At 43.2% G+C, this 15,718-nt stretch overlaps 1 protein-coding gene across 2 annotated transcripts in view; it reads left to right on the forward strand.

The window, feature by feature from the left end:
* Window positions 1-15,718, forward strand: part of lamb2l (laminin, beta 2-like) — a 64,456-nt gene that overhangs the window by 11,439 nt on the left and 37,299 nt on the right. For both annotated transcript variants that reach the window (XM_046343757.1, XM_046343756.1), the window contains 2 exons: window positions 3,067-3,138; window positions 15,275-15,444. In XM_046343757.1, the coding sequence (XP_046199713.1) occupies window positions 3,075-3,138; window positions 15,275-15,444 (234 nt within the window). In that variant the 5' untranslated portion in view covers window positions 3,067-3,074. The remainder of the gene's footprint in view (window positions 1-3,066; window positions 3,139-15,274; window positions 15,445-15,718) is intronic.

Genomic DNA, 15,718 nt, shown 5'->3' on the forward strand with positions numbered 1-15,718 from the left:
GGTATGACCCTCTTTTGACTTCTCAACAGCCTGGTAGAGCTCTGTTAGTCCCCAAATAAACATAAAGTTTAACAAAAATATTGGAAGTTCTTATTTGAGTTGTTAGTAATAGTAATTTAATGTTCGACATGTTTATGAAGACGAGACAGTTAAAGGGTTAGGCATGGTATATGAAAACCACAGTTTCTCTGACTTTGTCAGAGTTTAGTCAACTACTGTATGTCCTATTGATCGAGACTTACTGTATCAACTTAAAGTTGTTGTGCCACATTATGCTAAAGTAACACAGTTCAACCTTATCTTCTTATTTCATCCAATGAAAATATAGAGCATGTTTTTATTTTCTCTCCTCATTTCAACTTCTTAGTTAGTTAAGCTGTAATTCCTACGTCATGTAGTGCACAGGGACAACCCTGTTTGCAACAGGAAGTACTTATGCCACAAACTCAGCAGGTTATTTTTCCCTGGACCGGAGGTCCTGTGTCGTCTCTCTGGTGGTCAGTTTGGATGCTCCCCTCTCCGGGAGCAAGGAGGGGGTGTCCCTGCACCGACGGCCCAGGGACAGCCAACACAGCACCCCAACCCCTCCCTCACTCTCTCCTTCCCTCCTTCCTCCCCTCCATCCCAACTCACCCCCCCACCCCCACCCCACACACACACACACAAAAAAGTGGGGCAGTGCATTCCGCCTGCCTAGAGACCATTTCCCCTTTCACACAGTGGCTCTCAGAGTGACAGCTGAATTTGAATAAGAATCGCTGTCCACACTGCGCGCACAGACACACACACACACACACGCACACTAAAAGTGAACCAGCCTGCAGAAAGCTTCTCACCACAGAGAGGACTGACTTTACTTGCGTGGCTGTGTGAGTACTTAGATCTTATTTATGCTATTACTCTGTATAGATACATCACTTTTCAGAAGTTGGACCTAACTGATGTTGTGTCGGATTGTTTGTCTGAACAGGTTTGATAGGGGGTGGGGGAATAAATCGATACAGTTACATATCGCAATATTATTTTGGATGATATTATATTGATACTTTGACTCCAATTTGTTTTGCTAGGTAGCGCTAGTCGGCTGTACCTGCTGTATTTTTCATCCTATAGCTTGCTCTCCATCTTTTTTTAAATAGTGAGACAATATTTTTTGCTCTTTTATTTCCAGGACTGATCAAAACACACTTTCTCATGGTCTCTCTTGTCTCTCTGCAGCAAGCATATAGTGAGCAATATGCTAAGAACATCAAATTTCAATAAAATCGCAGTATCGAATCGCAATACATATCATATTGGCACCTAAGTTTCATGATAATATAGTATTGTGAGGTCCCTGGTAATTCCCAGACGTAAGGTTTGAGAACTTTGTCAGGTCTGCTAGTGTGTTGCACTTAAAAAAAAAAAAGTATATTTGAGTCTTTTTTTGCAAACAGGCACTCCATTTTTGTAAACACATAATATCAGAGATTTATGTTATAATATTTTAATTATGGTGAATTTGTTGTACTTTATGGTAGATGTAACTTTGTGAGATACTGAATTGGCATTCTGCGGTAGATAAGTGTGTCTGGTAAATTGTCAGGTTTTTGTGGCATGTTGTCCTGTTTCTGTGGTAAACTGTCAGGTTTATGTGGCATGTTGTCCTGTTTCTGTGGTAAACTGTCAGGTTTATGTGGCATGTTGTCCTGTTTCTGTGGTAAACTGTCAGGTTTCTGTGGCATGTTGTCTTGTTTCTGTGGTAAACTGTCAGGTTTCTGTGGCATGTTGTCTTGTTTTTGTGGTAAACTGGCAGGTTTCTGTGGCATGTTGTCTTGTTTCTGTGGTAAACTGGCAGGTTTCTGTGGCATGTTGTCTTGTTTCTGTGGTAAACTGGCATGTTTTTGTGGCATGTTGTCCTGTTTCTGTGGTAAACTGTCAGGTTTCTGTGGCATGTTGTCTTGTTTCTGTGGAAAACTGTCTGCTGTGTTAAAATCACTTAATTTGCTCTAAACTGTTCTCCCTGTGGTTGTTTTATGTTGGTGGGAAACTGTGGTAGTGGCATTATGATGCAGAGCTGTCCTGTCCCAGTGTTGGACACTCTTCAGCAGAGTAGAGTGGCTGCAGTGAGGGGCCCTGATCCTCTCAAGGGTTTATACCCACAGAGAGACCCACCAGCCAGCCAGCCCCCAGCCCCTCTATCCCCAGGCTGCTGTAGGTAGGGAACCAAGCAGTGATAGGGAACTCCGCAGTGCAATAGCCACTTGTTGTTTTCTTTCACTTTTTCCCCGCTCTACTTGTCAATACTCAGCTCGCTGAGTTTATTGGGATTGTAACACTGCAGAGTTTTTTTATTTTATTGGGATTGTAACATTTTTCTCTTGTTATTCTGCATTATAGAGGAGCCATGCAGGTTTGGTCATTGGCCATATGAGAACAGCAGCACAGGGAGTTAGCTATCCCTGTACAATGGATATGACATCACTGTGTGGTACCGGCATCCCTCGGCCTCACTACTAGTACATGTTAATCTGTTACAGATGCAAATGTACAGTGTTCTGTATTGAAGGTTTGTTTGAAGGATTGCTGGTGGGATTATGTTCAAAAAAACATTTGCCATGTTAACGCATATTGAAAAAAGTATTAGAAATGGTACTATTGTCACTTGGTAGGATGTAGTACTATTTGACAACAACTTGATTTTGTTTGAGCCAAGTCAGATGAGAATAGTTGGACATCTGTAATCTGTGTTCCCACGCGCAGATCTGTAGGGAACATGCACGGACACATTCAGTCCTTAGAGCTGTGTTTGTGGAGACTGTGCACACACAACTCCTTTCTCTCCACAGTGTCACGACACGGTCACAGAGGCACCCCTGACCCCCTGAGGTCCAGTGTGTTAGGGTCAGCAGCACATACACACATTTCCTAATGGATTTATTGGTAGAAATAGTTGGGTCCTCCAGCCTTTCAATAGAGGATCATTGTGTATTATGATGCAAAATTATGATATTATGACATTGAAGTCAAAAAGACCAGGTCTATTTTGTCTTATTCACACATACTCTCTCCTACTCTGTGTTTCAGCCTTCCGGATGGCCTTCTGTCAATTTCGACTGACATCCGCCATGGCTGCATATCTGGGCATATTTATTTTAGGTGAGTGGAAGTTTCAGTTTGATCCTGCTCTCTGTAAACACTGTATTACAGTAGGTCTCTAAGGTGATGTATTATCTATCTTGGTGGCAGATGAGCAACACATCGCAGACAATATAGATGTAGGATCTTAGTTTGAGCCAGTTTGCTACAGCAGGAAAATAATCCTGCAGCAACAGGACATGTCAATTATTATGTGGATTATGGACATTATGGACATTTATGTAAGGGTTGGTACGTTTGTCGTAATTTTAAAGTGGAAATGAACAATTTCAGAAGCCTTTGTTGCCCTTTCCTGCAGTCAAATGACCCAGTGGCTTCATGGGTGGGTGGAATGTTATTAATATTTTTAATTAATATTTTTTCTATGTCAAACGGTTTTGTTATTTCAGTCTTCTGTGATCTATATAAAGTGTAATATTGTAATATTGCAAACTCAAAATGTAATACATTTCAACTCTATATCTGATGTGGTACAGGTGTCTTATACACATAACCATGTGTGTGAGGTGTATACTTTTGTTTCAAAGTAGATTTGTTTAAGACTACCAAGAAACACTCAGTGTGACCCTGATTTAGCCCACTGCAGTAAAAGGTTCAACCTAAAAAAATTACAAAATAAATACAATAAAAATGTTTTTCCATTGCAGGAAAGTTCTCCTGCAACAGGGTGATCAAATTAATTCTACACCTGTATGTCTGTGTACTAACTCTATAGACCTTGATTCTAAACAGCCCCTCAGACATTGTGTTATCATTGGTCCTGTCAACAGACAGACATGGCTCCCCTTTCTCTCTCCTGACTCTTTTATTATCCACACTCGTGTTTTCCCTCCTCTGTCATTAACTATTGACACACATGGCTGCGCCCTCTCTGAAGAGGTTCAATTAACAGTATTGTGTGTGAGCGGCTCTGCTTTCTACTCATCGACGAAAGGTACACACAAAAGACAGGGGAAACCGTCCACCAGAGAGAGGGGCGACTAGACTACAGTCCTCTCATCACCCCCATCCAGAACCACAGCGCTCTGAGTACACAAATACTCTCAGTGTTGAAATATGTATTGTTGATGTTTGTCACTCAGAATCAGCTGCTTACCCTGAACACCAGGATGAATGTTGTATTTCATGAGTTTATTGACCATTGAAAATACTCATTTTCCAACTCTTACTTACCTGAATCAGCTATGGGCATATTATGCCGTAGACTCCCACACTGGAGGACAACAATAGTTTGAGGCATCTGGTTTTGGAAACAGGCCTTGATGACCTTGTACTATACATAAGAGCTCCACAGGCCACAACAACTCACTGTTGTCTCCACTCCTCCAGTCACACTACACTAAAATAAATTATGTGTTGCTGGGTTGCAGGCATTGGGTCGCTTATGGGTTGTTTTCTTTACAAAACTGCTGGGATATTGATGCTGGTTTTTGATGCTGGGTTATGGAGGTGTGGCTTAGTACACTTAGTCCTTTTTGGCTTCCCGAGAGAGTAAATGTCATCCCAGTTCTTCTGTTCTGTGGTTATCACATGTTAAGGTTGGGTTGTTTTTAATCCAGTATATTTTTGCAGTGTAATGTCTGAACTTACTTTGCTCAGAATCAAAGACACTTTTATTTGTCACATGAGCCGAATACAACAAGTATAGACTTTAACGTGAAATGTTTACTTACGAGCCCTTTCCCAAAAATGCAGTTAAAAAGTAGAAAATTAACAAATAGATAAAAAGAAAATAGAAACCGAATAAAATAACAATAACAAGGCTATATACAGGCTATAAAAAAGGAGTACTGGTACCAAGTCAGTGTACTGGGTTACGAGGTAGTTGGGGTGATTAATTGAGGCAATATGTACATGTAGGTTTGATTAGGTGATTGATTGAAGTACTATGTACATGTAGGTGGGGGAGAAAAGCAGAAAGTCTGGGTAGCCGTTTAATTAACTGTTCAGCAGCATTATGGCTTTGGGGTAGAAGCTGTTCAGAAGCCTTTTTGCCCCAGACTTGGCTCTCTGGTACCAATTACCGTGCGGTAGCACAGGGAACAGACTGACTTGGGTGGCTAGAGTCTTTGACAATTTTTAGGGCCTTCCTTTGACACTGCCTGTTATGGAGGTCCTGGATGACAGGGGCTCGGCCTCAGTGATGTAATTGGCCGTACGCACTACCCTCTGTAGAGCCTTGAGGTTGGATGCCAGTCAGTTGCCATACCAAGCGGTGATGCAACCATTCAAGATGCTCTCGATTGGTGCAGCTGTAGAACTTTTTCAGGATCTGAGGGCCCATGCCAAATTCTTTCAGCCTCCTGAGGGGGAAGAGGCATGGTTGTGCCCTCTTCACAACTGTGTTGGTGTGTTTGAACCATGAAAGGTCCTTAGTGATGTGGACACCGAGGAACTTGAAGCTCTCGATCGTGCCCACTACAGCCCCATCGTCTCATTGTTGTCGGTGATCAGGCCTTTCACTGTCGTTTCGTCAGCAAACTTAATGATGGTGTTGGAGTCGTGTGTGATCACACAGTTGTGGGTGAACAGGGAGTACAGGAGGGGGCTAAGCACGCACCCCTGAAGGGCACCTGTGTTGAGTGTCAGCGTGGTGAATATGTTGTTGCATACCCTCACCACCTGGGGGCGGCCCATCAAAAAGTCCAGTACCCAATTGCAGAGCGTGATTAATCCCAGATACTTAGTTTAGTGATGAGCTTGTAGGGCACTATGGTGTTGAACACTGAGCTGTATTCAATGAACAGCATTCTCACTTAGGTGTTCCTTTTGTCCAGGTGGGAAAGAGCATTGTGGAGTGCAATAGTGATTGCATCATATGTGGATCTGTTGGGACGGTATGAGAATTGGAGTGGGTCCAGGGTGTCTGGGATGATGGTGTTGATGTGAGCCATGACCAGTCTTTCAATGCATTTCAGGGATTAACTTGGTGTTCTTTGGTACAGGGACTCAAGTGGTCTACTTGAAAAATGATGGTTCTTCAGAGGGCGTTGCGGAACTTCTTATCAGCTTCCAGATTTGTGTCTCGCTCCTTGAAAGCTTCACTCTAGCCTTTAGCTCAATGTGGATTTTGCCTTTAATGCATGGCTTCTGGTTAGGATATGTACGTACGGTCACTGTGGGGACTATGTCGTCAATGCACTTATTAATGAAGCCGGAGACTAATGTGGTAAATTCCTCGCCCGTTATACCCTCCTTGCCTAGTCTCTCCTACTTTCCCTTCCTTCCAACCAGTGGTTCTGTTTGAGAAATAGAAGCTTGCCAAGGTGAGTTGGCAAGCTTCTATTTCTCAAACAGAACCACTGCTTTTTTGTTACCTCTCTCCAGGAGTGAGTTGGATAAGAATTAGATCAGACAGTTTAGCCCTGGGGTCTGGAGAATCCTATTGCATAGCACACTGAAATTAAAGTTTGAAGGATTTTATTTTTTAACATATCCCATATTTATGCAGCCAAAAATCAAGGCTATAAGGAAGTGGAAGTAAGAGAGACTAGGTGAGGAGGGTATAACAGGGAGGAAAGGAGGAGAAGGAAGACAGAGGTCAGTAATTGGTGGTTGTATACTACATAGAGAAAAGAGAGAGCACAGCAAGGGTGTGAGAGTAAGAAAAGCTCATTAGTGTCCATATTTGAAAGAAAGGGGTGATAGAGAAAGGGAGGGCTATTAGAGCACAACTTCATTACCAGCAGTGTGAGAAAGCAGAGAAAGCCCAGTCAGTCTCTGTGCCCTGCAGCAGTTGCACATACAGACTGATGCACCACTTTCCTCAAATCAATCAAATTTGATTTGTCACATGCACCAAATACAAAGCGTGGAGAGTTAAAGATATTTCCTGGTTGCTAAATCTTTTCTAATTTCTAATCGTTTTCCTAATTTCAGTTTATGTGACAAAACAAGCAAGTATAGTGTAGATAATCATTATAATCAATATAAACCGCTGTGAAATATTTTTTCCATAACCCAAAATATTGTATTTTCAGCTGTTTGAAGTTGGTGTACAAAACTGAAACTAAAATACGTAAAAACCTAACTTAAGACCGGGAAGCATAGAAATAGCACAAGTAGAACAGATCTAACGCTTCATAGACTTTTTTCAATGAGAATGACAGATCTATAACTCACATTTCTATGTGGATTTGGTTGGGTCTCCCAAAAAGTTACCTATTGCAGCTTTAACTGTGAAATGCTTGCTAATGAACCCTTCCCAACGATGCAGATTAATATATATATATATATATATAATATATTAATATCTATAGACAGCCATTGATGTGATGTCTTGACACATTTTAGAAACACACGTACTAAAAGATTCAAATAAAGTCTGACGTGATGTACAAACCGCAGGTGTGTATGGTGTTTCCTCCAGAGCAGCGCAGCACAGCGCAGGTTTTATGTAGAGAAGGGATTTGTCTCTGCTTTACTGTGTTGCTGCCATTGTTCTGCTGACTTTCACCAGTCTCTTACTACAAAAGAGGAGCCACTCCTCAGACAGCTGTTCAGTAATGGTTCTGTATAGCTTTGCACTTGCAACTCCACCCGTTGTTTACGTAATGTATGAGGTAATTGCTATACAACACACAAAAGGTATTGGAGTTCTCTGTAAAATATCTTGACAACCAGGGTTGAATGGATGGAACCTGAGAATGACAGAATTCAGGGGTTCCCTCTGTATGACAGTGTTCCACCACCATAACTTAAGATGCCAGAACAGTGAGCACTGAAAGCTTTGATGCTCTGAATGATTCTTTTTCAACTTCTCTGGTCATGTAACACAACCTAGGGTAGCCTAGTGGTTAGAGTGTTGGACTAGTAACCGGAAGGTTGGAAGTTCAAACCCCTGAGCTGACAAGGTACAAATCTGCCCTTCTGCCCCTGAACAGGCAGTTAACCCACTGTTCCTAGGCCGTCATTGAAAATAAGAATTTGTTCTTAACTGACTTGCCTAGTTAAATAAAGGTACAATATTCAGTAATCTCACAGGGTAAGATTCTCTTATTTAAATCCAACAGAATTTGGGGCATTTCTGGAATGTCTGGCAAATGATAGGTTATTAGCAGCAGCTCTTGTCTCTGTATGGTTGTCAGAATGGGCCTCTTCAGGGTTCATTGGTGACTGAGGTGTGTTTTGACAGAGGAGTCCAGTCCACACACACATACAGTACATGCAGCCAGTGAGGTATAAAGTGTGTTCCGGTGACTACTGTCTGTCTGCCCTCCCAGCCCAGGAGCCAGACAGCCGTTCACCACTCCTCTCTTCTTCCACCTGGGCGTCATCGTTTCTTTCCCAGGAACTCTAATCCAGTTAAAGACAGATTACCGGGTCTTGTGATTTTCTTAAACCCTCCCTCTCCCTCCTTCCCTGGGTGGCACTGGCACAAAGTTCAGACTGCTAGGTATTCTGGGATATGTGCCCTTTTCTCCTCACTCCCCTGCAGTCAGGAATCTGGGTCATATTCTCTGTTAATGACCGTAACTGGGAAACATCTATTGGAAGTGTGTGAAAGTGTTAGCTCTTACCTTCAATCAGTATCAATTGGTGCTTTGCTATGTTCTGCCCTACTGTACAATCAATACAGAACAGGATATTTTCTAGACTGTGTCCTGTTCAGTGGAGGCTGCTGAGGGGAGGATGGCTCATAATAATGGCTGGAATGGAGTTTAATGGATGGAATGGTATCAAACACATGAAAGCTATGTTTTGGATACCATTCCATTTAATCTATTCCAGCCATTATTTTGAGCCATCCTCCCCTCAGCAGCCCCCACTGGTCCTGTTCAATGTTAAATTAACCATCAGTGAGAATGTGTACAGGTCTTCCAATCACAGCACGGCCCCCTATAGTTATCCGACTCACAATCCATCAATTCATGGGATTGTCTAATGATGACAGTATCGTGAGTGACACACTGGGCTTTAGTGCTGGGAGGCCATTCCACTTACTGGAATATGGTGACAGAGAAGAGAGGGACCTGAAGGGACTGGATTCAAATCCAACAGATCACTGGAGCTCTGATACTGTATGCTTGACCAGTACACTTGGGCTCCTGAGTGGCGCAGCGGTCTAAGGCACTGCATCTCAGTGCTTGAGACATCCCTACAGACCCTGGTTCGATCCTGGGCTGTATCACAACCGGCCGTGATCGAGAGTCCCATAAGGTGGTGCACAATTGGCCCAGCGTTGTCCGGGTTAGGGGAATGGTTTGGGGTAGGCTGTCATTGTAAAATAAGAATTTGTTCTAAACTTATTCGTTTAGTTAAATAAAATGTTTTTTTTTTAAATAGGGAGTGAGGATTCAGAGACAGCTTGTAGGAGCTGCTGTTATTGGATATGGGGCAACAATGACAGTTATGAGAGCAGTGGACCAACTGATGAATAGCCTATGGAGAGATGATCTCTGAGCACAGTTAACAGTGTTAGATCCAGTAGAAGGGAACAGAGGTTGATAGGTCCTAGCCATAGCAGCTCTGACAGACAATGGATTCACTGCTCAGCTCAGTGCTCCATTCCAGTGGCTGAGAAAGTGTCAGGTAGTGTGTGGATTAAGCCTGGACTCCCAGAGGAAAGACAGCTATACTACTGAAGCCCAGTAGCGTGGAGGATCCATATGCTGTCAGCCTGACTGCCTAAGCCTGGTTCCTCTGCCCTCCCTGGTCCCCTGTCCCAGCCCGTATAGCGATAAGCACCACAGAGCATGTTGGACGGGCCCTCCACACTCCAACACACATGTTCTACCTCTGCACAGGGGCATTGTGGGATGGGGCGGTGTTTGGAACAGTCTGTGTCTGACACCTGGAATGTTTTTCTTAATAAATACACGTTTCCCCTCTTGCAGTCTCCCTGCATTTTTACTGTAGCGCCCGGGACAGAAGGGAGAAGGGATGTTAGGCAAGTGTGTGTCTGCCTACGCCTTCCTTCTTCGGCATGCGTGTGTGTGTGTGTGTATAGCTACGTGGCGGGCGGTGTACAGACACGTGCTTGACCAACGCTCTAATCAGACTGAGAAACCAGCTGTTGTCAACAGCAGTTTTGAACCCTACGAAAGCCCTGTGTTTTTCTCTGCACGCTCCAATACGTTAGCATTAGGACCCGATCTAACAGTAACGTTCTCACACATGTCGTCAGGAATGAGCTCAAAAGGTGCTACTTGAGACCCCGTGATGTAAATGGTAGATTTACTTTATATGTGTCTATTTCCTCAGTGATTTTCGTGAGCAGCTGTACCTTGAGTTTTAAGAATAAAACATGAAGAGGCGTTGAGCAGAAGGGACAACAGCGTCTACACTGGTCGACTGTGTGTTAAACAATGGGTGCTTAGGTCGGATTTGAAATGGTCTTTGAAGTGTATGTTTTCGTTATTGTTGTCATTTTGGGGGGGGGGAGACAGATGAATGAAATAACAGAGTAGGTGAAAGCAGACCCTGGGGTGGCTTTACCAGGGCCCTCCCCAAATACACTCTTACACAACACATGCACACACACACATACACATACATACATGCACACACGTTCTCTTTGCTAGTCGGTGCAGGAGAAAACAAGGTAAAGGATATATTACAGATATCGTATCACCCACCAGAGAGGAGGGGGCTTGACATCACTGTCAAGTCTAAGAAGTCAGAGCTATTTAGAAAAATGATATTTGTGTGTTGTCTGCAAACAGAGCACCCGTTTGCAGTGGTGCCTTGTAATTATCAGCCAAAACTCAGACTAGGTGCACTATATATTTCAACATCGGTGAGAAAATAGTCATAAGGGAAGATATAACTCCAACACCACATACTGTCATCATAGTGAGGTGGACAATTCAACACACTGAGATACAGAAGATTGCCCCTTCAAATGTCCAGTCATGCGACACGCCCACATTGCAGCTTAGAGAAGCCATTAGGCTCTGCATCACGGTCAGATATAGCTTGTCACAGCCAGGGAGGGGTCCTAAGCGTCACAGTCACTCCCACCCCCCCGCTATCTTTGTCCTACATCTCTGGTGAGCTTCAGGTATTCTCTGTGGGCTAATGTACAGCACTCCTAAACAGACTTTTCTGTTTGCCCAGGGAGAGTCGGATATGTGCAGATATCAACATTCCAAAGGTCACACTTTGATTTAACTGCAGCTTTACTGTACCTGTACATGTGTGCGAGTAGCTGGATGTCTCAGGTTAATCAAGGCCCAGTGGCATATTGCCTTGTGTGAATGCTTTACTTCTCCTTTACTGGAATTCAGGGAATCTGCTTCAGTTAAATATTTGACTTCAACAGGGGCCAACTCATAGCACAGGTAAAGGATCTTCATTTGATCACCCTGTTGCAGGAGAAGGTTTCTGAAGCTTGTAATTTCCACTTAGACATTTCAGACTCGGCCCTATATTTACTTGGTTCTCCTTATCATGCCCTAATGACTGGGTGTCTATGGGAAATATGATATACTTCATTTCTCATGGGTAACACAGGATGTTTTTAATTCCACATCACACCTTCCACCTCCGTCGTGTCCCAACATGCTGTGTGTTTGATGTCACCTGGGCCTCTGATGTTGAAAGGGGCCCCAGCGATCTCTGTATCTCTTTACACATCTCAAGCTGCCTCTCTATTTTTTATTCCCCTCACTCAATCACTCTCGCTTCCTCTCTCGTTGCTCTCAACCATGACGAGAGTGGGTTTTCAGAGTCAGTGACGTGTAGACAACATTTACGTGGGTGAGAGGGACAACAGGGTGTAATAATAGGGCAATTCTGCAGTGGCCCTGGCCCCATTCTGAACAGCAGCTACCTTGAACACAAGGGTCTCCTCCAGGTGCAGAAGGAGCTGTGCAGTTCATAGTTCACAGGTTATGGCAGTGCGTTAAAGATGAGGTCGCAATAACGACAACAACAACATGTATTGTCTCTATTTTAACAGCCACCATTCAGCTGTGAGGAGCCCGAAGCAGCACTAGCAGTAGTATGTGAGAGAGTCCAACCAGTGTCCTAGAGACAGCTTAGGCGAATCAGTGATTTATTTACCTCTCTTCAATGTTCACCTCAGACTCCTGGCTTAAGGGCAGTAAAGCAACTTGACCCTTGTCCATTAGATTTCAATCCCTTTTTGACCACACCACTTTTGATTTGAACAAAACTTTCCAGACATATTTGCTGATGGTGGAAGTGGTCAGAACGTTACTTTCTGGACCTGAGTGCCAAAACATTTAGGAGACAGAGGTGCTCAAAGTTGACCCAGTCACGAAACAATACAAAGTACACAAAGGGAATTTGTGAAACAATTATAACAATCAAAGGGCGGCGCATGAGAAATACAATTAGAAACATGTATACTAAATGTTGAAGAGATACAGGGAAAAGAGAGGTCTAGATTTTAGTCAGCCTCTGTGGAGGTTAGCTGCTCTGTCCCCTTTTTTTTGTTGGCCCATTTCCCCAATCACCAGGCCCAGAGTTGGACTTAGTGCAATTTCTGATATTTTATTTGTTAGGTTCCTACCTTGAAACACCTTGCGAGGTGACTACTTTAAATGAGGAGATTATTTTTGGGTTACCAGGTGCGCGGCTATTTATTTTTCCGGCCCAGTCAGTTATTTCAAAAACAATATTAACCATACTTCCCGAAGGGCTAGAGGTCCCATATTTCGTGTCATACCCTCTCTAGTGATGGTCAACAAGTAGAGCATGTAAAAAACAAAAAACAAAACAAAAAATTGGCATCCTACATGACACCTTACAAATACCTCTGGTTGTTTTAGCAAGGCTACTTAAAAATCAAGAACCTTGGCTTGTATATACATAACAAACATGAGAATTTGTTAATGCAGAAAATAACGTAGACAACACTACTGCCAGAGGTATAATCTTAGATATAAAATATCAATCAGAAATCAGAAAACCAAGACAGCTAGTCCGGGAAAGATTTCAGGAAATATTCACAAGCATGTGTTTGCGGGAAAAATAAGCTGACGTTTTATTACAAGAATGCAGACTGAAAGATATAGATGCTCAAAGTTGACCCATTTTGCATACCCCACCCTACCATAAAGCATCCATGTCTTCATTACTGGAAAAGATAAATGGTTGAGACACATGCATGCTCTTGAATACGGTCCGCCAACCGTCAACTTAAATAGGAATGTTCCTTCTACGATTTCAATAGATTTCCTATGGAAGATTGAAATTATAATTTAAAACAACTGATATTCCCATTCAAGTCAACATGTGTGGACTTCCAATCATCTTTGTACCACCATTTGAAAGTAAACATTTTATTTTTGTTCCCGTTTCAGTACATTTATCAGCCAAAAGATGACACCCATCCTATTCAAGAGCATGCTGTGTCTCAACCGATGATGGGAAAAACACTAACAACTGTAGCATAGTCTAAGCTACAACATTTGCGAAAATGAAGAATATCGTAGTTTATGCGTTTTTACATAATTGATGTTAAAGGTAAAACAATGATATTATTTGTATTAAAAATAACATTTGTTTCAAGAAAATGTGAAATAGTTTGTAAGCTTTAAATGGTATCAGACTTTTCCAGGGTTGAAGACGTTGGATTTCTCATGGTAGGTCTCCTGACCTCAGAGTCCGGAAAGGCTGTTTTGACGTTGTCGAGATGATGCATGGATAATGAAAGGGGCTGTGCTTTTTTACTGATTGGTTCTCCTTTGTGTCTTTCTCACTCAAACACCCACATGGGCAGCCGCATACGCCTGAGAGCCACCCCCTTCCAATACAACTGTTGGATTTTGAAATCCAACAAAACGTGAGGTCTCAACCCCCCAGGAAAACATTTTACATCTCAGAGAACTGATCAAAGCTCAGCCAGAAATAAGCACAACTCTGACCGAATACTGCATTTACAATGGCCTCCTGTCCAGACCAGGTCTTCCTCGCTCACCATGTGAGTCGTGTCAGCCAGGCTAAGGGTGGGGTATGCAAAAAAAGGTCAACTTTGAACATCTATATCTCCTAAATGTTTTGGTATTCAGGTCCAAAAAGTGACTTTCTGACCATTTCTACCGTGGGCAAATATGTATAAAGTTTTGTTCAAAACAAAAGGGGTGCTCAAAAAGGGATGGAAATGGAACGACCCTTATGTAACCTGATGTGATACCATTATTTACTGTCACGACCTCCGCCGAAGTCGGCTCCTCTCCTTGTTCAGGCGGAGTTCGGCGGTCGACGTCACCGGCTTTCTAGCCATCGCCGCTCCATTTTCTCATTGTTCCATTTGTTTTGTCTTGTTCCCTGCACACCTGGTTTACATTCCCTAGTCACACTGCATGCATTTATTCCTCTGTTTCCCCCCATATCTTTGTGTGAAATTATTTTGTTACGTGTTTAGTGTGATGCGCCAGACAGTTTTTTTCCCGGGTATCGTATTTCGACCCGTTGTATGTATTTGTCATATATTTGTATATTTGTGAGTGTTTTCGCACTTATTGACTTTTACCTGTGGCTGGAGGATTTTGGACACAGTTGCGTCTGTCTTTTGTGCTGTTGCCAAATAAAAGTGCGCCTGATCACAACTCACTGCTCTCTTCGTACCAGTAGCGCACAACCTTTTCAATTTACATTAGTTAACTTGACACAGACTCTATCTGCCCTGTCTGTCATGACAATTACTACAGATCTGCAACGGAAAACAGTTACTGCGTTTACATAGAAAATATGGCATCCTGTTACATGTATTTTGTTACTCCCCAACGCTAGTAGTAACCCAGTAACCACTGTAGATGGTAGATGAGATGTTTTCCTGTGATTTCCCAGGCAGGGTGGGACTGTAACGCACCTAGCGTAGCGTACAGGAGTGGCTGTATGCAGAGTGAGCTCATCCTCTGGTCCTGCCTGCTGACTGAACACTGTAAACACTATGCTCTTAGTGATACAGATATCACTCCTGTGGAAAGACAAGCCCATTGTCTCCAGTCACGAAGCATGAAGTCATTACCCTTAAGTTCTCTTTACAGACCGCAAATATAACATGATACCTGAGTATAACTGTGTATATGTCATTTCTTTATGTCTCCGATCTCCATAATATTAAACTCTTCAATCCATATGCTTTATAAATTATATAGGAACTAATCTGGAGGTGTTTTGTGTTATTTTCCTTCCTCTTCCCTTGTTCTCAATCCCCCCTCAGCTCTGAGTGTTGTGGGACAGCAGCTCCCTTCCAGCCCGCATGGCTGCATGGAGGGCAGCTGTTACCCAGCAACAGGCAACCTGTTGATTGGCCGAGCCATTAATCTCAGCGCCACCTCCACTTGTGGTCTTCATGGGCCTGAACACTACTGCATAGTCAGCCACCTGCAGGTGAGAACACACACACACACACACACCTGGACTTGAACCTAAACCTGTGCTGGAAATAAGACCCCATTATCTGTCTTACCAAACCCCACAATTGGTCATGTCTCTCAGTAGAAGTCAGGATATCCAGTGGGGTGAGGGGCTTGTCTGTTTCCATCTCTAAGCGTGTCCCCCTTGACTGCCAAGCCTCCCAATGTCTCAATGTCCCAGGTGTACAGCGCATCCTGCCTCCCTCCCTCCTCTCACCCCTCCCTACATCCCTCCATCCCTGACACAT

The sequence above is a fragment of the Oncorhynchus gorbuscha genome, linkage group LG03 (genome assembly GCF_021184085.1).
Source record: "Oncorhynchus gorbuscha isolate QuinsamMale2020 ecotype Even-year linkage group LG03, OgorEven_v1.0, whole genome shotgun sequence".
Lineage (NCBI taxonomy): Eukaryota > Metazoa > Chordata > Actinopteri > Salmoniformes > Salmonidae > Oncorhynchus > Oncorhynchus gorbuscha.